Below are 27592 nucleotides of genomic sequence, written 5' to 3' on the forward strand. Positions count from 1 at the left end.
TGGCTCTTCCTGCCTGAAATTTTTATATGCTTCTATGTAAGTTTAGAACATGTAAAAAGGAGTAAAATCAAAGTTAAAATATAATTTAAAAAAGAACAGAGAATGAGAAAACGAGTAAGAACAGGGTTTTGCATTTTGGGTCAGGACCTCAACATCCATCTGACGAAAGGTCATTAGTCTGAAACGTTAACTCTGTTTCTCTCCCCAGCAGATGCTGCTTGATCTGCTGAGCATTTCCAGCGTTTTCTATTTTTATTTCATATTTCCAGCATCCGCAGTATTTTGCTTTTCTTACAAAAACTGCCGCATTTACATCCTCAGGTGGTCAGGCGAATGGCAGGCAGGAAAATATTTAAATATTGAAATTTATGCTTTGCCTAAACTTGGAGAAAATTCCCTCTTAGTCTACTGGTGGATTTTCTACAAACACCTCCTAGCAAATCCATTTCCATCACCATGAGGAATATTGTGCTTGTAAATATCTGAAATGATTATCAAGCATCCAGTTGATAGATAAGCAGCAAACCCATATAATCTCTCTCTCTCTGTCTACAGTTCAATGAAACAAAGGAGATTAACAAGTAAGTAACACAACATTGTCATTTATTTTCTTGGAAAGTACTTATCAATGAGTGGAACAGGATTGTCTGGGATATTATTGAGCAACTCTAAATAATGAGTTCCCTAGATTTGACCCTTAACATTTCTTACACAAAAGCATATTTTTCAAAACGCTTAACATATTCAGTCTTGATTTTCAACCTTCAATCAGGAACAAAGCAGCTTTTATTAACCATTGAAAATTGGCTGAAATCTAAAATTAACATACAATCTAGAGCACTATCGCTGATTAAATATTCCTTATACATTTATAATCATTATGTGTAGAGTCACCATATGAAAACAATAAGTAATAGCACTTTTAATGCTGTGTGCAGCTTTAGAGCAATGCAACTCTTTAAATTAACATCACATTGCTATCACAGGGCCACAGAAAGGATCGGGGAACTAGATGGTGCTCTGGTGCAGTGGGCTCGACACTGCACTTTCATCTTTGGAACCTGGGTTGCAATTCAACCCTCACTGATAAGTTGAATCATTTTATTTGCTGCTAGCTTTCCTATGTAAAATGTGGTTGGGCAATCTCATTCCAATTCTTAGTTACCATGTGCCTTTAGAACCAAATTGCACTATCACTCAGAGAGGCTACCAGATGGCTGCTGTGAGAAATAGAAAAATGTCAATGGAGTTGTCCTCTGAGGTTGGAGTTAAGGAACGTTGTTAGGATAGAGTAAAGGAAACTTTACACCAAATCTGGCTGTGCTATACCTGACCTTGGAGTGCTTGGTGCTGACAATAGAGGGATAATTTTCAATTTGGTGGGAATCAAAAGCCAGCGTTATTGAATAAGTTGCTCATAGACCCCATCTGATCTGATAGCTTCATCTGAGTTAAAAAATGATCTCCTTACTGCCTAAAATGGGAAGAGTTCCATTGCCTAGGGTTAGAATCATCCAGATTCAATTTCCCATAGTGTGACTTTAATGTTTATTCTCCCAACTTGCTTTTATTGCTCTTCAGTAACCATATTAATCCAGTCTTGTGGCCTTCCATGCAAAATATCAATCATTGCTTCTGTTCTACAACCTAGACACTTTTTAATGGTGATAAAAATACAATTGCTTTTAAAATATCTTGCATGAATGGATAATAAAATAATTGGCAATGTTATCAGTACTCACCTGTTATGAATACTAGATATCTTAGTAGGGCACTGTAGATATTGCTTGAATCGAAGTTCAAAAGCTTGGCCTATGGTACTGATAACATCTTGAGCCAACCCGTCACAGCATTCCAATATATGGCATGCTTTAAAAACATTAAATAACAGCTGTCATTTTTCAGCCTATGTGACTTTTGTCGAAACAACTTTAGCAGTCAGATCAAATATAACGTTCATCCCTCTGTTACAATTATGGACTGCTGCAGGTAATGTTCCCAAGTGTCAAATTCACAGAAGCAGATTCACCGTGATTCATTGCACACCAATGCAATGTTGGCATTGCACAATTGCATAATTCATTATACGATACATATGTAACAGACCAGACTGCATTTTTGGTGCAGATAGCTCCACACAGGTACAGTGTCAAATTAACACATTAAATGATTTTGTTTTGTTCTAGTGAATGCAACAGTAAGACAACAATTATTACTGAAATTTGACAAATATTGGCATAGTATTCTCAAAAGAATAGTATAACAAGGGAAAGCTAGTTAAAAATTCAGGTATCATGTTTCAGTCTAGGCTCTGTAAGACACAAAGGCTTTTTATGCTGGTATTAATGCACCATCGAGTTCCCTTCATTATACTTCCAAGTTAACATGAAATTAATTATTTCTGAACACCATAATTCCAGTGACCCCATGCAGTAAAGAACTGTAATACAATTCCACCTGTCACTTATACCAACATTGGGTGTTTGGGGGCATTACTACAATAGGAGCAGACACAGGTGCTAATAGTGGCATAAAAGGGAATGTTGACATAGCACAACCATTAGAATCTCAGAGCAGCACTTTTCCAAGAGAGGGCGCCACAGGACATTTGGGACAAATGAATGAAGTGTTAACAGGTTCATTGGAGAAACACCAATGCTGGTCAGCCCCAAGTTGAAACATTTGTTCCTATTGGAGCCTGCTTTTGGCCAGAATGATATCTTTGTTTGCTTTTTCCTTACGGCAATGTGCCTGGCAGTTTTTCTCGGGGAACCTAGAACATTCTCAGTCACAACTGCAGCTGGGCATGTGGAAGTAGAGAGAATCCGCCACGGCTGGATCAATGGGGCAGAAAGCCGATGGAAACTGTTTCTGACCCAGCTAGTCCTTTCACTGCCCCTCACCGGAATTGCACTCCAAGAAGGACTGAAATTCTGCTTTTGGTCCAAAGCGCTTTCAGAAGTACAAAATTTTAAAGAGGCACTATATCTTCACAAAAATAAAATTCTTTCAGTTCAGGGATGTGAAGTGGGGAAGTACCAGAAAAGTCAATTTGCAGGTTGGTATATTTTAATATGATTTATGCAATCAAAATGTTTTCATGAATGGAGTGCCCTTCGAATTTGTAGACTGGTTACTTGCTTAGAGCCTTTGGTTGATGATTGACGAGTGCTCATGTTGATGCAGATATTTGGGGGCATGAATCCCTCAATTTTCTCTGCAGTGCCCTTGGCTATGCACCTCCTATGGGCAACATGATGAGCTCCTGGTCATTATTGACAGCTTTAATCTGTGGGAGATCGGAGGCTGACCATGAAAACCCAGGAATAGTTGACAATACATGAATGAGAGTTTTGGCTAGATGGGCCAAGGTAGATGGATAAGCAAGCTTAGTTTTGGAGAAATTAAGTGGTCTGTGGAGTCAGAGGCTCAGCTGAAGCTCAGGTAGGTTGTGAACATGTTGGTTCAGGTTAAAACAGTGGCTGGAGAGGAAGATAGAGTCAGTGGCAAAAGAATAGAGTTTGTGCCTGGGGCCAAAGATAATGGCTATTGCATCCCCAATATTCAATTCAATGTCCCACTCTCAAACCTGAGACCACAGTCATGGTTTACTGGACAGCAGTGAACCCCTGCTCCAATATGCTTCGGTGGTCCAACAGCATCATCCTCACAAAGCCAACATGCCCAGCATCAAGGTGCTAATCACTCAAAACCAACTCTGCCAGGCAGGACATGCTGTTCATGACATCAGATTCCTGCATCAATTGCTGTACTCAGAACTCTGTCGAGGCTGGTGATTGCCAGGGGGCAGAAAAAATGCTTTAGGGATGCCCTCAAAGATTCCCTAAGGAGATTAAACATCCATGCCGGCTCTTGGAGGTCCCTGGCCTGTGACCGACTAAAATGGAGAAGGTTTATTTGGAAAGCTCCAGTTCAATGGGAATCACCAGCCACACATCAAGAGACTTCGTTGGGAACATACAGAGGAGAAGTCAAGGCATTGGAGATGGCACACAAATCTCCAAAAAACTTATTGACCCGACCCTTCAAGTGCCACCTGCCCCACATGTGGCAGAATCTCCAGATTGCACATTGGACTTGTCAGTCATCTCAGATGCCATCGAACTGGAGTGAAGGCAAACCATTCTCGATCCCGAGGGACTGCCTAGTAAGCAGATTCCCAATGTTCAGTTGGGGCATGTTACAGCTCATTCAAGACTTGGGATCGCAATTTTAACTGAGCAGATTTTGGGCATGTTGTTAGCATTGTGAATTAGAAACTCACTCACTGCTCCAGAAATGGGATATTTTAACTCTCAAATCTCATTTAAATGCCACAGGCTGACATCCCACCTCATCCAGCAGGCAGTTGGTGGGAAGTGGTGAAATCTTGTCTCCGCCCCTTTACATTGCTTTCCAAAAGGGACTAGATCAGATTTGGAATGGGAAGGTCCACTGCTTCCATGGAAATAAAGCAGGAGGAAGTGGTACAGATCTTCCAACTTACAGTCCTCCCTAATTCAGATCAGGTTAGGGGTAAGGACTCCAAAGAAGCTGATGATTGGCATTTTTGCCCAGGACCCCCTCAGATTGGAAGAGTCCAAAGGAGACAGGTAGCAAGAAAACGGAGCACTGAAAGAAAGATAATTCTTCCACCAGTAGAATTTTTGGGCTTATAGGTAGTTCTTTAGGAGCAGCAAGAAGTCTGTAATTTGGTGATCAGTTCTGTAGCTGCAGCTATTAGAGGCCTTCCACTGAACATCTTTTCCCAGCCCATTTCCCGATGCACCACATGGCATTGACCGGAAACAACAACGGCAATCTCAGCCCTGTCGACCCTACAAAGTCCTCCTTACTAACATCTGGGGGCCAAAACTGGGAGACCTGTCTCACAGATTAGTCGAGCAACAGCCCGACATAGTCATCTTCAGGAATCATGTCTTACAGATAATGTCCCGGACACCACCATCACCATCCCTGGGTATGTCCTGTCCCACCGGCAGGACAGGCCCAGCAGAGGTGGCGGCACAGTGGTATACAGTCGGGAGAGAATTACCCTGGGAGTCCTCAACATTGACTCTGGACCCCATGAAGTCTCATGGCATCAGGTCAAATATGGACAATGAAACCTCCTGCTGATTACCACGTGCCGCCCTCCCTCGGCTGATGAATCAGTACTTCTCCATGTTGAACACCACTCGGAGGAAGCACTGAGGGTGGCAAGGGCACATAATGTACTCTGGATGGGAGACTTCAATGTCCATCACCAAGAATGACTGGGTAGCACCACTACTGACGAGCTGGCCAAGTCCTAAAGGACACAGCTGCTAGACAGGGTCTGTGGCAGGTGGAGAGGAAACCAAGAGGAAGAAACACAATTGACCTCATCCTCACCAAACTACCTGCCACAGATGCATCTGTCCATGACATTATCAGTAGGAGTGCCACCGCACAGTCGTTGTGGAGACAAAATCCCGGCTTCACATTGAGGATACCCTCCATTGTGTTGTGTGGCACTACCAACGTGCTAAATGGGATTGATTGCGAACAGATTTAGCAACTCAAGACTGGACATCAATGAGGCACTGTGGGCCATCAGCAGCAGCAGGATTGTACTCCAGCACAATCTGCAATCTCATAGCCTGGCATATCCCCCACTCTACCATTACCATCAAGCCAGGGTATTAACCCTGGTTCAATGAGGTGTGCAGGAGGGCATGTCAGGAACAGCACCAGGCATACCTAAAAATGAGGTGTCATCTGGTGAAGCTATAACAGGACTATTTGCGTGCCAAACAACATAAGCAGCAAGTGATAGACAGGGATAAGCGATCCCACAACCGACAGATCAGATCTAAGCTCTGCAGTCCTGCCACATCCAGTCGTGAATGGTGGTGGACAATTAAACAACTCACTGGAGGAGGAGGCTCCACAAATATCCCCATCCTCAATGATGGAGGAGCCCAGCACATCAGTGCAAAAGATAAGGCTGAAGCACTTGCTACAATCTTCAGTCAGAAGTGCCGAGTAGATGATCCATCTCGGCCTCCTCCAGAGGTCCCCAGCATCACAGATGCCAGTTTTCAGCCAATTAGATTCACTCCATGTGATAGCAAGAAACAGCTGAAGGCACTGGATACTGGAAAAGCTATGGGCCTTGATAATATTCCGGCAATAGTACCGAAGACTTGTGCTCCAGAACTTGCTGTGCCCCTAGCCAAGCTGTTCCAGTACAGCTACAACACTGGCATCTACCCGGCTATGTGGAAACTTACCCAGGTGTATCATGTACACAAAAAGCAGGACAAATCCAATTGGCCAATTACCGCCCCATTAGATCATCAGTAAAGTGATGGAAGGGGTCATCAGCAGTGCTATCAAGCGGCACTTGCTTAGCAATAACCTGCTCACTGATGCTCAGTTTGGGTCCATAAGACCATAAGACATAGGAGCAGAAGTTAGGCCATTCGGCCCATCGAGTCTGCTCCGCCATTCAATCATGGCTGATAAGTTTCTCAACCCCATTCTCCCGCCTTCTCCCCGTAACCTTTGATCCCCTTACCAATCTATCTATCTCGGTCTTAAATACACTCAATGACCTGGCCTCCACAGCCTTCTGTGGCAATGAATTCCATAGATTCACCACTCTCTGGCTAAAGAAGTTTCTCCTCATCTCTGTTCTAAAAGGTCTTCCCTTAAATCTGAGGCTGTTCCCTTGGGTCCTAGTCTCTCCTACTAATGGAAACATCTACCCCACGTCCACTCTATCCAGGCCTTTCAGTATTCTGTAAGTTTCAATCAGATCCCCCCTCATCCTTCTAAACTCCATCGAGTATAGACCCAGAGTCCTCAAACGTTCCTCATACGTTAAGCCTTTCATTCCTGGGATCGTTCTCGTGAACCTCCTCTGGACCCTCTCCAGTGCCAGCATATCCTTCCTGAGATACGGGGCCCAAAATTGCTCACAATATTCTAAATGTGGTCTGACCAGAGCCTTATAAAGCCTCAGCAGCACATCCCTGCTTTTATATTCTAGTCCTCTCGAAATAAATGCCAACATTGCATTTGCCTTCCTAACTACCGCGTCAACCTGCAAGTTAACCTTAAGAGAATCCTGGACTAGGACTCCCAAGTCCCTTTGCACTCCAGATTTCTGAATTCTCTCCCCATTTAGAAAATAGTCTATGCCTCTATTCTTCCTACCAAAGTGCATGACCTCACACTTCCCCACATCGTATTCCATCTGCCACTTCTTTGCCCATTCTCCTAACCTGTCCAAATCCTTCTGCAGCCTCCCCGCCTCCTCAATACTACCTGTCCCTCCACCTATCTTTGTATCATCTGCAAACTTAGCCAGGATGCCCTCAGTTCCTTCATCTAGATCATTAATGTATAAAGTGAAAAGTTGTGGTCCCAACACTGACCCCTGCGGAACTCCACTAGTCACTGGCCGCCATCCTGAGAAGGACCCCCTTATCCCCACTCTCTGCCTCCTGCCAGACAGCCAATCTTCTATCCATGCTAGTAGCTTGCCTCTAACACCATGGGCTCTTATCTTACTGAGCAGCCTCCTGTGCAGCACCTTGTCAAAGGCCTTCTGGAAGTCCAAGTAGATAACATCCATTGGCTCTCCTTTGTCTAACCTACTTGTTACCTCCTCAAAGGTCATGCCAGAATCGCTCAGCTCCTGACCTCATTACAGCCTTGGTTCAAAGATGGACAAAAGAGCCAAGCTCCCGAGGTGAGGTGAGAGTGACTGCCTTTGACATCAAGGCAGCATTTGACCGAGTGAGGCATCAAGGAGCCCTAGCAAAACTGGAATTAATAGGAATCAGGGGGAAAACTCTCCGCTGTTTGGAGTCATACCTAGCACAAAGGGAGATGGTTGTGGTTGTTGGAAGTTAGTCATCTCAGCTCCAGGTCATCACTGCTGGAGTTCCTCAGGATAGTGTCCTAGGCTCAACCATCTTCAGCTGTTTCATCAATGACCTTCCTTCTATCATAAAGTCAGAAGTGGGGGTGTTCGCTGATGATTGCACAATGTTTAGCACCATTCGCGATTCCTCAGATACTGAAGCAGTCCATGTCCAAATGCAGCAAGTCCTGGACAATATCCAGGCTTGGTCTGACAAGTGGCAAGTAACACTCGCACCACACAAGTGTCAGGCAATGACCATCCCCAGCAAGAGAGAATCTAATCATCGCTCCTTGATGTTCAATGGCATTACCATCACTGAATCCCCCACTATCAACATCCTGAGGGTTACCATTGACCAGAAACTGAACTGGACTAGCCATATAAATACTGTAGCTGCAAGAGCAGGTCAGAGGCTAGGAATCGTGTGATGAGTATCCTACCTCCTGAGTCCCCAAAGCCTGTCTACCATCTACAAGGCACAAATCAGGAGTGTGGTGGAATACTCCCCAATTGCCTGGATGACTGCAGCTCCCACAACACTCAGGACAAAGCAGCCCACTTGATTGGCACCACATCCACAAACATTCACTCCCTCCACCACCGATGCATAGTAGCAGCATTGTGTACCATCTACAAGTTGCACTGCAGGAATTCACTAAGGCTTCTTCGACAGCACCTTCCAAATCCACGACCACTACCATCTAGAAGGACAAGGGCAGCAGAAAGATGGGAACACCACCACTTAGAAGTTCCCCTCCAAGTCACTCACTATCCTGACTTGGAAATATATTGCTGTTCCTTCACTGCCGCTGGGTAAAAATCCTAGAACTCCCTTCCTAATAGCACTGTGGGTGTACCTATAGCACATGGACTGCAGCAGTTCAAGAAGGCAGATCACCAGCACCTTCTGAAGGGCAACTAGGGATGGGCAATAAATGCCGGCCCAGCCAGCGAAGCCCACATCCCATGAATGAATAAAAAAATATTCCCAGCAGAAAGCCTTGTCAAGGGATAGTCCTGGGACTGGGCTCTTACAGCCATGCTAATGAGCTGGAAAATGAAATTTAAGCATTCTGAGGCCAGGGCAGGCACATCATATTTCAGGCGTGCTAGCACCAAGCGAGAAGAAATATTAGGGTCTCTGGACACTAAATGCAGCTCCATTACACTCTGACTTTGGTACTACAGAGCTGAGAAACAAAAAAATGGTGGGGCTCCAGTCCCAATGATCCACACAGACCACCCTGTTTGAAAGGACATTACGTGGACGTCATGCGGCAGAAGCATACAGAGTGGGCAGATCGTGTGTTCAGCTTCACAAGGTACCCACCTCCCCCTCCATTCGCACTATTTAAGAGGATCACCTTGCAACTTTCAGATGAGGTGCTTTTGACTTTCTTTTGCTGCTTCATAATTAGCGCAAGTTCTGTGGGCTATGATATTGGAAGTTCTTTCAGTCAGATGAGAGTGGTATTGGACCTTTGTAAGGAATGGTGCAGATTACAAAAGCCTCTGAGCAGAAAACTTGCTGTCAGTCATGGGAGTTATGGTTGCTGTTCCTCTAGGACCGCAGTATGAAAGGGAAATAGAATAGGGGCAGTAGAGTGGAGAAGCTGTGTGCAGAGTGAGGAGGAGAAGGGGTATCACCAGGAGGCTTTTCATACCTAAAGTCTTCAGAGAACATTTCTCCTACCTCCAACTCAACCAGCAGTGTTTGAGGCAGCTATAATTCAACAAGGAGATGGTCACAGAATTCTGCCACCTACTCCAACTGGACCTGTAGTTGTACAGCAGGGCAAGGACGGCACTGCCAGTGGACATCAAGGTCACTGTGGCCCTCAATTTCCAGGTTGGTGACATGAATGCTGTCATCCTGAGAGAGAACAGCAGGTTCATACACCATGGAGCCACTGCTACTCCCCCAGGTCGGCGCCTCAGCAATCCTAGTAATCTGTTTGAACACAGGTTGCTTGGCTGCTGGGAGAATTTACAAGCCCATTTGAGTACTGACATCTGCAGCGGTCTGAGCCTGCGGGGCAACAAGCTGGACTTGCATGGCAACAAGCAGTGATCTCAAGACTCCATTCTAAGCATTCACTGCAGCACTCCAATGTTGGGGGGCATTTGCCCTATGCTGTAATGGAAGCTGAGAAATTGGCCATCAGGCCCAGTGTCATGTTCAGGTTCAAAAGTGCTGCCATGGAGTTGGCCACCACTTGGTTCCAAGCTCTGAGTGAAGCCCTTTTCCAAGTTGGAGCCGTATTCCTCCATGTACTTGACAGTGACAACAGGCTCTCTGAAAAGCCTGACAAGGCACCAAGCATTTTGTTGTGCATGCCCGTCAGCCTTCTTGTGCATGCATGGGGTACATCAACGTCCTCATCTGAGTCATCTGCAGCTGAACTTGCCTGTGACTCGCTCTCCAGGGAGCTCACACATATCCTTTTCCCTGACCTGGCTATAGCCCACTCATGTCTGATGACTCACTATGTACTGATTCCAACTCTATACTAACCTCTGAAGCACACGGTGCTTATATCTGAGCTGATGGCTACAAGTATTAGATCAAGAAATAATGCTTCTTCATCAGATGTCTGCTGTTGCTCACACCCTTCATAGTGCAGCTGCACTGGCTGGCCAGGTGGCAGTTCTTGGGTATCTGAAAGCATTAATGCAGAAATGGAGGGTTGGAGTGAGCAAAGGGGAGCAGGGTGCAAAGCAAGAGGTCCATGGTCACACCATCTGTAGCTTGATCTTTATGCCAGATAGCAGGATGAGGGTGAAGTGGGATTTGTGAAGGGGCGTAGCGCAGGAGCATACCATTATCCTGGTTGTCCTTGGAGATGCTGGACAAAATGGGCTGTCACTGCCAGCCCCATAATGTGGAGCACTATCTCTTCCAAAAGTCTCAGGAGATGCAGGTGTGCCTGTCCCCCACTGGATCACCCTGTGTTTGTGTGTGACCTTATTCTGAAAGAGAGGAGAGAGTGTCAGTAAGTGTATTGCAATCTGTTTGGGTAATGTGCTTGCTACAGCTGAATACTGGAAGTATGTGGAAGCTATGAGAAGTGGGTGGTGAGGCTGGCAGCATTGTGTGGGGTATGTGAGGGTAAGGTGGAGCATATGAATGTTAGGCATGAGTCCTGATTGCTGATGCGTGGGTGATGGGGGTGTGGTGCATTGAGCAGCGCGAGAGCTTCATGGTGCAGTGGGTAGAAGATGTCATCTGAAGATAGATTCACTGACTTTGACAATTCATTTTAGATCATTGCACTTTTACTGGCACTATTACCAAGTCCTCAGGACCAGACTCCGGGAATTGACTTCTGTGGCCACCTGCTCCCATTTCTTTTGGAGAGCACGCCTTGAAGGCTTCTATTCCGACTGTGGAAACATCACCTCTCTCATCTTCTTGACCTCCTGCACTAAGAGTTGCATCAGAGAACCTAGGATCCCTCTCTTTGGCCTGTTGTTCCACCTGCAGTCTCCTTTATTCCCTCAAAGATTTTCTGAGACTGTTCCACCAGCTGCTGTAGCCTGAATGCACCTCCCCTTTAAGAGGGGCACGTTCCCTTTAAGAAGTGTAGGCTAGCTGAATGCTGTGTCAGCCAGGCATATACCTGGGCATGTTGACCATGCAGCAATCAGTACCATGTTTCTTGCTGGGCAGCAAGTTGCAATTATGCTGATGAGTAGACAGCACAAGGTTTGTGTGCTGCCTCAACTTGACTGAGTGTGGGGTAATTGTGCATCATGATCACCCCACCCAAAAACAGGCCTAATTCAAGTTTTAGCCTATTTTTCAAAGTACTAAGAAAACAGCACTATTGGTATTAGCTGTTTAACTTCTTGTGTCAACTGAATGGGATTAAATGTTGATACTTTCTGGTTAAAAAAATGTCCTCATGGGTACAAAACAGAATTTGTGGAACTGTATTCCAGCAGAGTCAATGTTAGCAGGAAAAAAATGATGATAAATAAATAAACGTCCTGATAGTGGCAACTGTCAATACCTCATCTAAGTAGTCATTCTTTGTGCATAAGTTTGAGAGTGAATGTTGGCACACCATTCACCTAGGGCATTACAATTCATTTTGTCCTTGTTTCATGCACGCACATTTTATCTGTGTGGAGAAGAGATCCTGGCTTACTTTTCCCATTCTTAGTCTAGGGTCATGAGGATGTGCATAAATTAAACAACTGAGTTCAGCTAATTGAACATAGATCAGGGTTTGAATATAGGACCTTCCAGTTTTTGTAGATATAGAGAAAGAGGAATAGATTTTTACTTTGTGCATTAGTGTAAAACAGGTGGTAGTGAGTTGGCAGTCCATTTTCCACCTCTCCCGATTTTTATTTCCATTGAAATCTCTGAAAATAAAATCAGGAAAGATGTAAAATGAGCAGCCAATTTGCTTTCACCCATTTTACACAATCACACAAAGTCAAAATCTATCCAGAAAATGATATGAGGAATGTGCAATCATTAAACACAGATGCAGGTGAGACTATCACGCATCATAAGGAAATGACAGATTTGTTAAATGAATACTTTGTATCCACTTTCACAGTAGGAGAAGACGACAATATACCAGCAGTATAAGGGAACCTAAAAGTAAGAAAAGGGAGGAACTTACTGGATTGAATAGCTGGGAAAAATAGTAATTAAAAAAACAATTGGATTTAAGGTAGACAAATCTCTTGGTCCTGATGGTTTCCAGCCTAGAGTATTAGAAGATACAGTTGGAAAAATTGCATATGTGGTTGTCATAATTTTCCAAAGTTCTCTACATTCAAGAATTATGCCCTCATGTTGGGAAATTGCAAGGTCACTCCTTTTTTTTTAAGACAGGAGGGAGGCAGTAACACAGCCACTACGATGTTGTCAATTTAACCTCAGTTGTGGGTAAGTTACTGGAATCTATCATCAGGGACAGTGACTGAGTATTTAAACAAGGATGATCTGATCAACAAGTCAGCATGGATTTATGAAGGGGAGATCATATCTGACTAAACAAGTTGAATCTTTTGAAGGGATCACTAACAAGGGGAGTATCTATGAATGTTGCCTATAAGAACTTCCAGAAAGCATTTGATATGGTGCTGCATAAAAGATTATTAGCAAATAAAACAAAACATGAAATTGTAGGTAACCTTAGGACATGAGTTAATAATTAGTTGGGAGGTAGCAGGCAGAGAGTAGGGAATAAAGGGAATGTACTCTAACAATCAGAATGCAATAAGCGGTGTTCTCCACTCAGCTACACCATGCAAAACATTACAGTGAGACTGCACTGAAAGTGTGCTGCTATCTCCACATTAACTCTTTGCTCCTCTTTCAGATGCTGGACTGGACTATGTTGAATGTTGCATTACATTTTCAAGAATTAGGGTTTTTGTAACTCCACCACTTGCACCACCTGAGCATATGGTGAGGCAGATTTAATCATGGTTTTCAAAAGGAAATTGGATAATTATAATAAACTTGGTGCATCAGACAGGTTTCTTACTTGAAACAGTTAACTTTATTTACAGAAATCCTGAAGAAGCCACATGCTTGAACCAGGTCCACAACTAAAAAGCTCCGCCCCTAAGATTACCCGCACTTAGGGCTGATTCGTTAATACAATCATGTGATCCCTAAAACAGTAGTAAAGGTTTTACTTACAATCATTACATTCCTCCCCCTTTAATTTTTTTACATTTCTTATTTACAAGAATATCTTAATTCACAACATATATACACAGGTCATGCGATTATAGGTTAAGTCTCTGACATGGTTTTCTAACTCGGGGAAGGCGGGGTGGTGTGGGGAGTAATGTAGCTCTATGACTTGAGATTTTCCCACTGGATTGACATGATCAAGAACTGCAGCATCAGGGGCATTCTTAGACAATGTCAGTTCAGAATTATTTAATTCAACAGAGACATCAGGTATGTCTATTCTTGGTCAATCTGCCACCTCAGGGATTAAATTTTCGATATCAATTTCAGGTGGAATAACTAGTTGTTGGAGTGTCTCTCTACTCCTCAAATGATCCACAAGTTTTTGAACAATCTGGTTTTCCACTTCCACTTGGTATAACAAAGGGTCCAATTTCAAAGACAATTAGACCAGGAACCCAACTAGGTCCAGTTCCAAAATTTCGCATGAAAACTGTCTCTCCCACAGTAAATTTTTGAGCTTTGCTGTGAATACCGTGATTCACTTTTAGACTATTCTGGTTCTTCTCTACCTTCCCCTCCAAGTTTAGAAACACCAGACTCAACCTTGTACAAAGGCAGTGTTCCATCAGTAATTCAGACGGTGGTGAATCCATAGTTGCATGAGGAGTCATGTGATAGTTGAGAAGAAAATGTGAAATTTGTGTTTCTATCATTCCTTCGGATAACTTCCTCATTGCTGTTTTGAAGGTTTGCACTGCTCTTTCTGCTAACCCATTGGATGAGGGAAGATATGGTCCTGTTTTGATATGTTTAATCCCATTTAAACTCATGAATCTCTGGAATTCCGCACTGGTGAAAGCAGTACCGTTATCCAAAACGATGACTTCTGGTAGGCCTGTACACTAAAACATTGGTGCAGCTTTTCAATAGTTGCACACAATGTCGGTGATCTAACATCATACATATTCATCCATTTAGAATGCGCATCGATGATCAATAAAAACATGGTGGGCAGAATCATCCGTGCCCGCTGGCATCGGGTGTATTCCGTGGCGTGAATGGACAATATAGTGAGAAGGCCAAAAAGTGGTTGATGGCGGGCCACGTTTCCCACCATCGGACGTCAGGAACCTCACTTTAATACATCTGCATATCACTATAAGCCCAGCCCACCGGAATTGTTCCCCCCTGCTGGATCATCTGCGCACATTGGCGTGATTGCACACCGATGTGTTGCACAGCAGCATATAAAAGGTGTGCACTTGGCGGGCTGCACCTTGAGGGGAATTTGGAGGTGAGTACACAGCTACAATGAGGACCGCTCGCCCGGGTCGCCTGTTGGACTTAAAGGTTGAAGCGTGTTGGGGGAGAGGGTGCAAAGGGCTGACCTGCGGTTGAGGCACGTTGGGTGGCGGGGGGGGTGGGGGGGGGGGTGTGTGTGCAAGGGCTGCCCTGCAGTTGACGCAGCACAAGCACGTGAGGGGTGGTGGGGTGGACGAGGGAGGCGGTCACGTGTTAGGGAAACCTTGTATAAAGTGACTATTCCTCTGCAGCTGAGATAATCCAGGCACAGCCACATTGATAAGTTGGATTTGGGCCTCTAGCTTCTCTGCCCACTCAAGCAATGCAGAGGCATCGAAGTGCCACCAAGTGCTCGAGAGCTTTTCACCCCTCGGACACAGACTGCAAATTAATAAGCATTTTAGTGGACTGCAGAACAGTTGGACAACTGGGCACGTTGTACAATCTCCTTGTTAAAGCTGGCCATGGAGCAGTCACTGGTGGAGGCTCTCACAGCCCCTTGCAATGTCATCATCCCAGTTTGGACCAGTTTCTCCCATGGTTCAAGCTAACAGTGCAGCCTTGCAGTGTGGGTTAGGAGAATGCCTGCGCCTGAGCTGAGAGCACAGCATGCAGTCCAGTGGGTGAAGCTGCTGGCAATTGGTCAGGTGGAGTAGGGCAGAGGTGGGTGGGGTTTCAGGCAGCCATACAGCGCACTCTCTGGACATCCAAGTGGAGGCTAGCACTCTCCGGCAAGCATTAAGTGGCCTTCAGACTTAACCAAGACAGGTTCTTAGTATACCCATGCTAACCCACGCATCCCTCTCTTTCATCCTGCAGGAGGAATACATCAGGATCATGGAGCCTGGTGAACTAGCTGTATGCCTCATGGCTTACAGAGAGCAAAGACGACTGAGGAGAGAGCAGCTGAGGTGCCTGGCTGCGCAGAGGGAGAAGCAGCACCCTCAGGAAGAAGGGGCGGCTGGGCTCCCACACATGCCTTCAAATTGCCACAGCGAGCCGTCGCTGGTCTGCGCCTAGTTAGACCCAGGGTCTATAGACACCGCCTTTCATTCCTTCAGATGACCAAGAACCAGTGTCATTGAAGACTGTGCATGTCTAGGGAACTGGGCGGTCACATCTGCCAGCTCCTGCAGCATTTGGTGCCACAGGGACATGGAGGGCATCCACTGCCAGTGGCTGTGAAAGTGACCGTGTTGCTCAATTTCTATGCCAATGGCTCCTTTCAGGGCTCCACAGATGAGCTCTGTGGGATATCACAAGCCTCCACCCACAAATCCATCCATGAGGTCACGGATGCCACCTTTGCGGGGGAACAGAACTTTGTGCATTTCGCCCAGGACCAGGAGAGCCAGGATGCAACAGCGATTGGATTTGCCCAGATCTTGAGTTTGCCACAGGTACAGGGCACCATCAACTGCCCTCAAGTGGCGCTCAGATCTCCATCGCAACAAGCAGTCAACTATGTCAGCCGCAAGGGATTCCACTCGCTGAATGTGCAAATTGTGTGCAACCACCACAAACGCATCCTGAAGGTTTGCGCACTATTTCCAGGGAGTGTGACCCTCTCGGTCTTGGCCCTCCAGAGGATGCCCGTCAAAGTCATCACAGACAGGGTGTAGCAGTCAGCAGGCTGCCTCCACCTCTACTGCGGATAGCCAGGGAGCACCAAGACACATTCGCTGTTGGTCACAGATCCCTGAAGTCTTCCAGGGTCCACAGAGGTTGCAGGGATGGCTCTTCGGGGACAAGGGCTACCCACAGAGGCCGTGGCTGATGACACCTGTGCGGCGGTCTCAGACTGCAGCAGAGCGACGGTATATCGAGGCTCATGCTGCAACTCGCAACTTGGTGGAGCAGACCATCGGGATGTTGAAAATGAGGTTCCAGTGCCTGGACCGGTCTGATGGAGCCCTGCAGTATAGTCCACAGAGGGTGTCACACCTCATTGTTGTCTGCTGCGCCCATTACAACCTGGCACTGCAACAGGGAGAGGAGCTGGCTGAGGAGGAGGTGGAGGAGCTGGAGATTTCCTCCGATGAGGAGGACGCCAACGGGATCGAAGGTAAGGAGGTCCTTGAAGGCGACGATGACGGGGATGAGGCCCTCGCATCATCCAGACAAGGCAGTTGCGCTTGGGACGCCCTCATAGCTGCTAGATTTGTGGAGGATGATGATGACATGCAGCGAGGAGACAACATAGATCCTCATGTAGTATCAACGAATGTTGGACTCCAATCTGGCTTATGGCAGCGCACATACACTCTGTGATAATTCTCCTGTCATTGGAGTGGAGGCCCTAATAGTCACTCGATTGCAGGAGGTTGATGACGACATACAGCAAGGGCACTCCATAGATCTTCACATGGCCTCTGAGAATGTCTGACTCCTGTCTGGCCAAGGGCATCTCGTTTGCGCTCTGTGATCAGGGACACATCATATAGATGCAGCCATGAAACATTAACAGCATCTGATCCTTTGTCCGCCTTCAGCACCTCAGCCCTTCAGGAGCACAGCGTCACTGGTCACAGATGCTGAAGAGATAGGGGTCAGCCACAACTTAAAGGTGCTGAGAGCACACAGGGACAATGAAGCCTGCCAACAACATTCTGGCAGCAATGACAAGCACCATCGAGGTGCAGGCATCAATAATGTGTCCAGGGAGTGTGAGGCTGGACCATCACTTTGGTCTGAAGGTTGTACAGAACACAGGGAAGAGGCCCTGGACTGAGACAGCTGCCTTTATCTTATGCAGAAAGGTTTCACATCCGAGTGACACAAACACTGCTCATCAGAGCAAGGAGCCATAGGCAGGGGGACAACCTTGGGAGTTTATTGACAATAGTGAACAGTATGTACAAGTGACTAACACCCATGCCCAGACTGTGCAACTACATCATTTTAACTTTCCTAAACCTGCCGCTACGTCTTGGTGCTCCCTGGCTATCCGCAGTGGAGATGGAGGCAGCCTGCTGATTGCAACGCCCTGTCTGTGATGACGTTGGCGGGCGTCCTCTGGAGGGCCAAGACCTGGAGGGTCCCGGCCTCCTTGCAGGATGCTGCTGTGTAGCAGTGGAACCCTCCTCAGCCTGTGGAGCTGGAACAGCGGAGGTCACAGGAAGAGGGGAGTCAGATAGGCTGGATTGTCCCGGAGTCACCTAGATGGATGGTCCCACTGATCCTCCTCCCTAAGCATGCCCGAGGGCCCTTGGCTAAATCCTTGAGGAGAAGGGGAAGCTGGAGTGAGATCGAGCTGCCCAGCACCCCCCTCGCATACACGCTGTTGGAGGCCAACTATGGCATTAGTGATGGAGTTGAGCCAACGCAGCAGTGCAGGAGCGACTTCCTGGACCAAGGTCTCCATGGCGGCTGACATCCTACCAGTGTTGTCCTCAGTGCGTTGGTATGCCGGCGCTATCACCTCAGCCTGAAGGCAGGTGGATACCTCCACCGAGCCTTGTAATCTGAGGGGTGCAGCGGACATCCCTTCCTGATGTTCCCGAGTTTGCCTTTGCAGCTCCAACAACTGTGACATGACCGAGTCCAGAGGATCGTCATCTGATTCGGACTCAGCAAATTTCTGGCCTCCAGCAGTCCTCCGACACCTGGGAAGTCCCTGCTGCCGGCTGCTGCAGATCAGACTGTGTGATGTTCTCACCAGATTGTGATCTCAAGGCTACTGTAAAACTAACTCCCACCTAGGTGTGTGTCTCTGCGCTGGTGGAGAGTGAGGGTGAGCGCTGTGACAGGACTTCAAGGAGGGTGCCTCCAGATTCCCTTCAGAGGTTTCTTCGGGGCTTGATTGGAGGCCCTGGGTCATGAACTCTGTTGGCTGTTTGGCAGATGTGCCTGCGGAAGCAAGGGGAGATAATTAGTGCGTGGCAGTGGCCTGTGAAACAGGACACATCATTCACAGCATGGTTATCTGATGGATGTTGGACTGCTGGACCCTCACTTGGTAGAGCAGCACCGACTTCACCATCGGCACAGGAATGGTCCAGACCCTTGCTGGCCAGCTGAATGGCTCTGTTTTCGAAGTCCGTGAGGACCTTGATTTCAGGCATTCCTCCACCGGTCTGCAACCCCTCCCTCTTGTTGTGTGCCATCTTGTCCTGCATGAATAGAGATGGAGAAAGTGTAAGCAGGATGCCTGCCAGGCCAGGTGATAAGTATGCCTAGCATGTGTGGGTGGTGAGTGCGCCCACGGACGGGATGAGGACAATGAAGGTGTGTGTGAGAGAGTGAATCATGATGGCCCTTGAGCCGGCAGTGAGTGAGGGCTCTGTGGATGTGTGATGGGTTTGTGAGTGTGTGAGTAGAGAGTGATGAGAAGAGTGGCTTATCCTGGCGGAACAGAGGACATTGCTCATCCTCTTGTAGCACCAGGTGGCTGTCCTCTTCTGAAGGGGGTTGGAACTGACCACTGCTGCCACCGTCTCCCAAGCTAGATTAGTGAGGTTGCTGCCCAAGCTGCGGTCAAAGCGGGGTAAAGGACTTCACAGTGAGCCTCCACTACGTCTAAAAGGCGCTCGAGGGATGTGTCATTGAACCTGGGGGCTGCAGTGTTTTTGCCTTTCAGGGCCATGTCATCTTTGCAGCAGTCGTGCACTGAGATGTGTACGTGGACTTTAAATATGGCGCCCGGCGTGTGGAAGTGGTGAGGTGATGGTGTGGCGGGCAAGTGTCAGCCCGCCCATCATGGAAATGGCATGTTTCCCAGAAATGCATAATTAATGTGGTGGGTTTGGGACAATACGCGTGAACAGCCACCATTACAGCTGGCGGGTAAAACGTCCCGGTACTTAAAAGTGAACCTACATAGTCTATATGTAATCTAACCCAGGGTCGACCAGGCCAGTCCCATGGATGCAGTGGAGTTGAAATGAGCAACCTCTGTTGTTGCTCACACTGGAGACAGTGTTTAATCATTTTTTGGTGGTACCTGGCCACCAGTAATAGTTCCGCACAAGCATCTTCATTTTCAAAATGCCTCGATGCGCACTATGAAGGTCTGTCAAGAGTGGTTTTCTTCCTTGCAAAGGGACAACGACTCTAGATCCCCACAAAAAGATTCCACCTTGACAACTTAATTCAGTTTTACGGGCATAGAATGGTTTTATCTCTTCAGATACTGGTGCATTCAACCATCCTTGCAATACCTGGTCTTGGACTTTTGATAAAATTTGATCCCAGTTTGTCCAATTCTTTATTTGCTTTGCACAGACCGACGAGGAGTCTGGGAAATTCAACACAAGTATGACTTCTTGTGGCCCTGGAGCATGTACGATGCTATCTGACAATGGAAGATAACTGAGGGCACCTGCATTTCCTATATGCGCACCTGGACAGTACATAAAGGTGCACTCATATGCCAACAAAATCAAAGCCCATTGCTGAATTTTGGCAGAGGCTATCAGTTGAATTGCTTTATCTTCACTAAATAAACCCATTAGTGGCTTGTCATCTGATACTATCATGAAATGATGACCATGCAGATATTTCTTTACTCTAAATATTACGGATAAACCTTCTATTTCAAGTTGTGAATAACCCTTCTCAGCTGCAGAGAGGGTTCTGGAGACATAGCCTGTTGGCCTTTCAGAACCATCTTGTGTGACAACACAGCTCCCACCCCATAGGGAGATGCATCACAGGTTTGTATCAATTATTTTAATGGATCATAATGTACTAGTAGACATGATGGGTATAAAAGCTTGACTTTTATGAAGGCTGCTTCTTGTTGCACATTCCATGACCAACGATGGCCCTTTTTCAATAATAAGCGTAAAGGGGCTAACACTGTTGACAAATTTGGCAAAAAATGACCATGATAATTCATCATGCTCAAAAAAGACTTGGGTTCAGTGACATTGGTAGGAGAGGGCTCCGCCTTGATTGCCCTGGCTTTCTCTTCTACTGAATGCAACCCTTGGGCATCCACTCGTTGACCAAATAAGTGACTTCAGTCACTTGGAAAATACACTTCTCTTTCTTCAATCGTACACCAGCTTCCAAAAATCTCCGTAAACCTTTTCTAGGTTGGCCAAATGTTTAGTTTCCATTGATCCTGTGATCAGTTCATCATCCAGGTACATTACAACTCAGGGAAGTCCTTGTGAAGGCTTTTCATGGCTCTTTGGAAAATCACACACGCAGATGATACACCAAGGGGTAGGCGTGTATATTGGTAAAGGCCTTTGTGCATGTTGATGGTTACATACCCTCTAGATGTGCTGTCCAGCTCTAACTGTTGCTATGCATGTCTCAGGCACAAAAGTAAAACAGGAAAGGTGGCCAAACCATGACTTACAAGGGAAATTAGAGATAGTATTAGATCCAAGGAAGAGGGGTACAAATTGGCTAAAAAAAAACAGACCTGAGGATTGGGAGCAGTTTAGAATTCAGCAAAGGAGGACCAAGGGATTGATTAAGAAGGGGAAAATAGAGTACGAGTGTAAGTTTGCGGGGAACATAAAAACTGACTGTAGAAGTTTCTATAAGGTATGTGAAGAGAAAAAGATTGGTGAAGACAAATGTAGGCCCCTTACAGTCAGAAACAGGGGCATTTATAATGGGGAACAAAGAAATGGCTGACCAACTAAGTCCATATTTTGGTTCTGTCTTCACAAAGGAGAACACAAATAACATACCAGAAATGTTTTGGGAACACAGGGTTTAGTAAGAGGGAGGATCTGAAAGAAATCAGTATTAGTAGGGAAATGGTGTTGGAGAAATTGATGGGATTGAAGGCTGATAAATCCCCAGGGCCTGATAATCTACATCCCAGAGTACTTAAGGAAGTGGCCCTAGAAATAGTGGATGCATTGGTGGTCACCTTCCAAGATTCTATAGACTCTGGAACAGTTCCTACAGATTGGAGGGTAGCTAATGTAACCCCACTATTTAAAAAGGGAGGTAGAGAGAAAACAGGGAATTATAGACCAGTCAGCCTGACGTCAGTAGTGGGGAAATTTCAAGAGTCCATTATAAAAGATTTAATAGCTGAGCACTTGGAAAACAGTGGCAGAATCAGACAGAGTCAGCATGGATTTACGAAAGGGATATCATGCTTGACAAATCTACTGGAATTTTTCGAGGATGTAACTAGTACAGTTGTTGAGGGGGAGCCAGTGGATGTGGTTGATTTGGACTTTCAGAAGGCTTTCGACAAAGTCCCACATAAGAGATTAGCGTGTAAAATTAAAGCGCATGGGATTGGGGGTAGTGTATTGAGATGGATAGAAAACTGGTTGGCAGCCAGGAAACAAAGAGTAGGAATAAACGGGTCTTTTTCCGAATGGCAGGCAGTGACTAGTGCGGTACCGCAGGGATCGGTGCTGGGACCCCAGCTATTCACAATATATATTAATCATTTAGATGAGGGAACTAAATGCAATATCTCCAAATTTGGAGATGACACAAAGCTGGGTGGGAGGGTGAGCTGTGAGGAGGATGTAGAGATGCTTCAGTGTGATTTGGACAAGCTGAGTGAGTGCGCAAATGCATGACAGATGCAGTATAATGTGGATAAATGTGAGGTTATCCACTTTGGTAGCAAGAACAGGAAGGCAGATTATTATCTGAATGGCTATAAATTGAGAGAGGGGAATGTACAACGAGACCTGGGTGTCCCCGTATACCAGTCGCTGAAGGTAAGCATGCAGGTGCAGCAGGTGGTAAAGAAGGCAAATGGTATGTTGGCCTTCATAGCAAGAGGATTCGAGTACAGGAGCAGGGATGTCCTGTTGCAATTATACAGGGCCTTGGTGAGACCACACCTGGAATATTGTGTGCAGTTTTGGTCTCCTTATCTGAGGAAGGATGTTCTTAGAGGGAATAGAGGTATAGAGGGAGTGCAGCGAAGGTTTACCAGACTGATTCCTGGGATGGCGGGACTGACATATGAGGAGAGATTGAATTGGTTAGGATTATATTTGCTGGAGTTCAGAAGAATGAGGGAGGATCTCATAGAAACCTATAAAATTCTAACAGGACTAGACAGATAGATGCAGGAAGGATGTTCCCAATGGTGGAGGAGTCCAGAACCAGGGGTCACAGTCTGAGGATACGGGGTGGACCATTTAGAACTGAGATGAGGAGAAATTTCTTCACCCAGAGAGTAGTGAGCTTGCGGAATTCGCTACCACAGAAAATAGTTGAGGCCAAAACATTGTATGTTTTCAAGAGGAAGTTAGATATAGCTCTTGGGGCGAAAGGGATCAAAGGATATGGGGAGAAAGTGGGAGCAGGCTTTTGAGTTGGATGATCAGCCATGACCATGATGAATGGCAGAGCAGGCTCGAAGTGCCGAATGGCCTACTCCTCCTATTTTCTATGTTTCTCATGTCCAGTTTGGTGTTGGATTTTCCTCCAGCAAGCGTAGCACACAGATCTTCAATCCTTGGGATAGGAAATTTATCTAATTTAGAAGCTTTGTTCACAGTTAATTTGTAGTCTTTGCAACTGCGAATAGTTTGATCTGGTTTCATCACAGGGACTATGGGCGCTGTCCATTTTGAAAATTGGACTGGCTGGATTATGCCTAACTTCTCTAAGCGGCACAATTCTGCATCCACCTTCTTCTTCAGGGCATAAGGCACAGGTCTGGCCTTAAAGGCATGTTGCCTCCGAATCTACACATATTTTTGCTTGTAGGACTTTTATCTTTCCCAATTCATCACGAAACATGCTGTTGTACTTCTTTAACTGATCAGGAATTCCTCCTGTTCTAACTTGAAGAGTTTCTGACCAGTTGAGTTTAATTTAATTTCACCCCTCTCCTAACTATACTCAGTTCTGTTGAAGGGTCGTGAGGACTCGAAACGTCAACTCTTTTCTTCTCCGCCGATGCTGCCAGACCTGCTGAGTTTTTCCAGGTAATTTTGTTTTTGTTTTGAGTTTAATTTAGTTTAACCAATCACGGCCCAGAAGACTAGGTCCTTCACCTGTTACAACAATCTCTGGGCTGTCTGTTTCCTGTAGGATACGGGTACAGAGGTGATGCCTTTTATCTGTATTGCCTCTCCAGTGTATGTCTTCAGCTGAGCCGTGGTTTGCTCCAGATTCAGTGGCTGGGTACCTTCATTTAGGTATTTAAATGTGTGTTCTCCCATCACTGTGGTCTATGCTCCTGTGTCAAACTCCAGGATTAGAGGCTTCCCATTCACTTGAAGGGTGACGGTGATTTGTTCAGTTTTTACTGCTTTAACATTGTATAGGGAATAGGTATCAGTATCAGTAGCTTCTGGTTCAGTTATATTGTGCACTTCAATCATCTTGGTCTGCTGTCTGACTGACTGTCTTAATTTAGCCCTGCATTGATTTATTACATGCCCTTTTTTGTGACAGTCGTGGCATTCTGCCTCATTAAATCTGCAGGTTTCCGGTCGATGGTTATCCCCGCATCAGTAACAAATTAATTTCTGAATCGCTGGTGAGATGCTTCCAATATGCCTTTTCGTTTTTCGAACATTGGAGACTGTCTCCCGCTTCGCAGCTATCTCCCTGGGTTTTGCGCCATGCCAGGCGGTAGGTTCCCATCCCAACTGAAGAATGGTGCCATGTTGCACACTCTGTAAAGCCTGCGAGTCCCTCTCAGCACTCTCCATTGCTAGCACTATTTCCATGGTGCGCTTCAGATCAATATTAATTTCCGCAGGTAAACGGCACTGATTGGTGTCATTGTCTACGCCACAAACCAAACGATCTCGCAACATGTCATTGACTGTATCTCCAAAGTGCAGTGCTCAGTCAACTGTTTTAACTTCACATTATAAGTTGCGATTGACTCACCCAGGGCCCTTACTCTAGAGTTGAACTTAAATCTCTGCATAATCACCAAAGGTTTCAGCTGAAAATGCGCCTTCACGAGGTCTACCAGCTCATGAAAAGATTTAGAATTGGGCGCGTTCGGGGCCATCAGACTGCGGATGAGGTTATATTTCTTGCTCCCACAGACACTTAGAACAATTGCTTCCTGCTTCTCCTCTGCTGTTATTTCAATTGCCACCAAATAAAAACCTAGGTGCTGTATGTACTGGCTCCAGTCTTCCATGGACAAGTCATAAGGGTCAATTCTGCAGAAGAGTGGCATGACTGGTGAGTATTCTTTTCTTTCTTTACTTAAGAATTGATGTACTCACATTCACGCGGCGAGGTGCAGCATCGGAGCTATTTATCTTCATCGCCATTGGAATTTGCTTGATGTACTGGACAGGCTTCTTACTTGAAACGCTTAACTTTATTTGAAGAAGCTACATGCTTGAACCAGGTCCATGACTAGAAAGCTCCACCCCTAAGATTACCCGAGTTTAGGGCGGATTTGTTAATACAATCATGTGATCCCTAAAACAGTAGGAAAGGTTTTACTTACAATCACTATAATAATTGTCTGAAGAGAAAATAAATTGCAGGGCTATGAGTAAAGGGCGGGGGAATGGGACTAGCTGAGCTGATCTTACAGAGCCAGCATGGACATGACAGATTGACTGGCTTCCTTCTGTGCTGTAACTATTCTATGATACTATGTTTCTATGTACTGGACAGCAGCTTTTCGCAGCATATATCACTTGGATGAAGGAAAGTTGTATGTCCACAGTTGCAGATAACTAAGTTAGGAGGAACAGTAAGTGGTGTAGATGGGGGCAAGAAGTTGTAAAATGACAAAACTGTGCCGATGGAATTCAATGCGTGAAAATATGAGAGCATCCAATATGAATCCAAGAAAGGCAAATTGGAATATTTTTTTAATATCGAGACATGACAAAATGTGGAAGAGCAAAGGGATTTGGGAGTCCAGGTAAAAGCTAGTGTACAGGTATGAAAAATTAATCAAAAAAGACTAATGCAATGTTAACCTTTATCACATGAGGGTTAGAATACAAAGGAAATTGTGATTCCTTTGTACAAATCCTTGCTCACATCTCATTTGAAGTACAGAGTTCAGTTCTGGGTACTGAATTTTACAAATATTAGCCTTGGAGGAAATGTAGCAGAAATTCATCTGAATGATAGGTACCAGGGCTAGAAGAATTCAATTCTGAGAACAGTGTGCATAAGCATAAAAACTGGTTGTATTCCCTTGAATTTAGAAGGTTGAGGGTTAATCTATTTGAGGTATTTGAATTGATAGAAAAATTTAGCAGTAAAGATGCGGAGAAGATACTCAGGTGGGGGAATCCAGAACAAGGGGACACGACCTTAAAAACTGAAAGAGTGCAAAAGTTCTCTCTTATTGTCTTAGAGAGCCTGGTGCAGGCAGTGGACAGGAGGAGAGGCATCCTCTTTACCTAGGGGCAGGAAACCTTCCAGGTATCTACTACTGTGCTGGGGCATTTGAAAATTGAAAATAGATCCCGCAAGAAGTGCAGGAACGTAATTTAAATAAATTATATTTCAGTTTAAATAATTCCATTGTGTGCTATGACACCAGCACACTCACCTGCACCAATATGGTGGGTGATGCACTTCCGGCCAGAAATGTGCGGGTATTTCTAGCCCACTATGCTGGGGTCTTTAGTAAACTGGTTAGTGTCCATGAGATAAAATTTCATCGGCATAATATCAATGCAAATAAAATGTCAGGGGTAAAATCTGAGGATACAAATAGATGTTATAACTCTGTTACTATTGTGTGAAACATCTATGGGCTGTTGAGGTTAACTTAAGTAAGTAATGGCTGCATAAGAGTGACTAATCTCAGCATATAGTGCTGTTACATTGCAAGCAGATCCTATGTAATTTGCTAAACATTGTAATGCAATTAAGCCTGGAAATTACTGTTGAAAATATTAGCACAAGTCCATAATACACACATATATTACTCCACCGTCCACTATCTTTATTCAGGCGTTAACCTGTTTATTTTAAAGGGTCAACTTTCCTTAAAATCATCCCCTAATCAACATACTTCCATGTGTTATTTTTAAGTGCAATTTGGTGCAGGTATCATATTGTATACTTTGTGTCCATATTCTTGCAGGAAAAAGTTCCTCTTTATGCCATGTATAGCAAAATCTTTAAATCACCAACACAATAACAACATCAACACGTTAACATTGGTACTAAATTCGGAAAATCCCTTTTGCAATCTACCCAATTTCAGAACTCGACAAAATTCAACCCTGTAAGATGCAAAATGGAAAAGTATTGATGTAACTCTATTCCTTAAATACTACGGATCTTTAATTAATTGTAATTTTAATATAATTCTAATCCAATTTTACTCTTTATTTAATATCCCATTCAACACTTCCCTGTTATCTGTTAAATTTGTTTGTCTATTTTTGTTACTACATGATTGTGGCATGTTTGCACAACTTTAACCTGATTACTTAGTCTTTATTTGAATTTTTTGATGTCAAGTTAAAGTGCAATTCAGTTTTCAGGGCTGTGAACGTGTTTCTTGAATAAAATACCTTCATTATTATTAACTTATATTTACATTGCACCTTTAACATAATGAAATGTTCCAAAGCGCTTCTTCACAGGAGCATTATAAAGAGTATGACTCCAAGCCACATAAGGAGATATTAGGTCAGATGACAAATAAAAGGTGGATTTTAAGGAGTATCTTAACGGAGGAAAGTGGAATAAAGAGGTGGAGAGGTATAGGGAGGTTTTCCATAACTTAAGGCCTAGGCAACTGAAGGCACAGCCACAGAGAAATTAAAATTGGGGATGCACAAGAGGCTAGAATTATAGGA

General features: G+C 45.2%; 1 protein-coding gene across 1 annotated transcript in view; it reads right to left on the minus strand.

The window, feature by feature from the left end:
* shc3 (SHC (Src homology 2 domain containing) transforming protein 3) overlaps nucleotides 1-27592 on the minus strand; it is a 271811-nt gene that overhangs the window by 76168 nt on the left and 168051 nt on the right. The window contains exon 7 of the mRNA XM_078568592.1: nucleotides 1743-1869. Within this exon, the coding sequence (XP_078424718.1) occupies nucleotides 1743-1869 (127 nt within the window). The remainder of the gene's footprint in view (nucleotides 1-1742; nucleotides 1870-27592) is intronic.

The sequence above is a fragment of the Cetorhinus maximus genome, chromosome 2 (assembly GCF_964194155.1).
Source record: "Cetorhinus maximus chromosome 2, sCetMax3.hap1.1, whole genome shotgun sequence".
Classification (NCBI taxonomy): domain Eukaryota; kingdom Metazoa; phylum Chordata; class Chondrichthyes; order Lamniformes; family Cetorhinidae; genus Cetorhinus; species Cetorhinus maximus.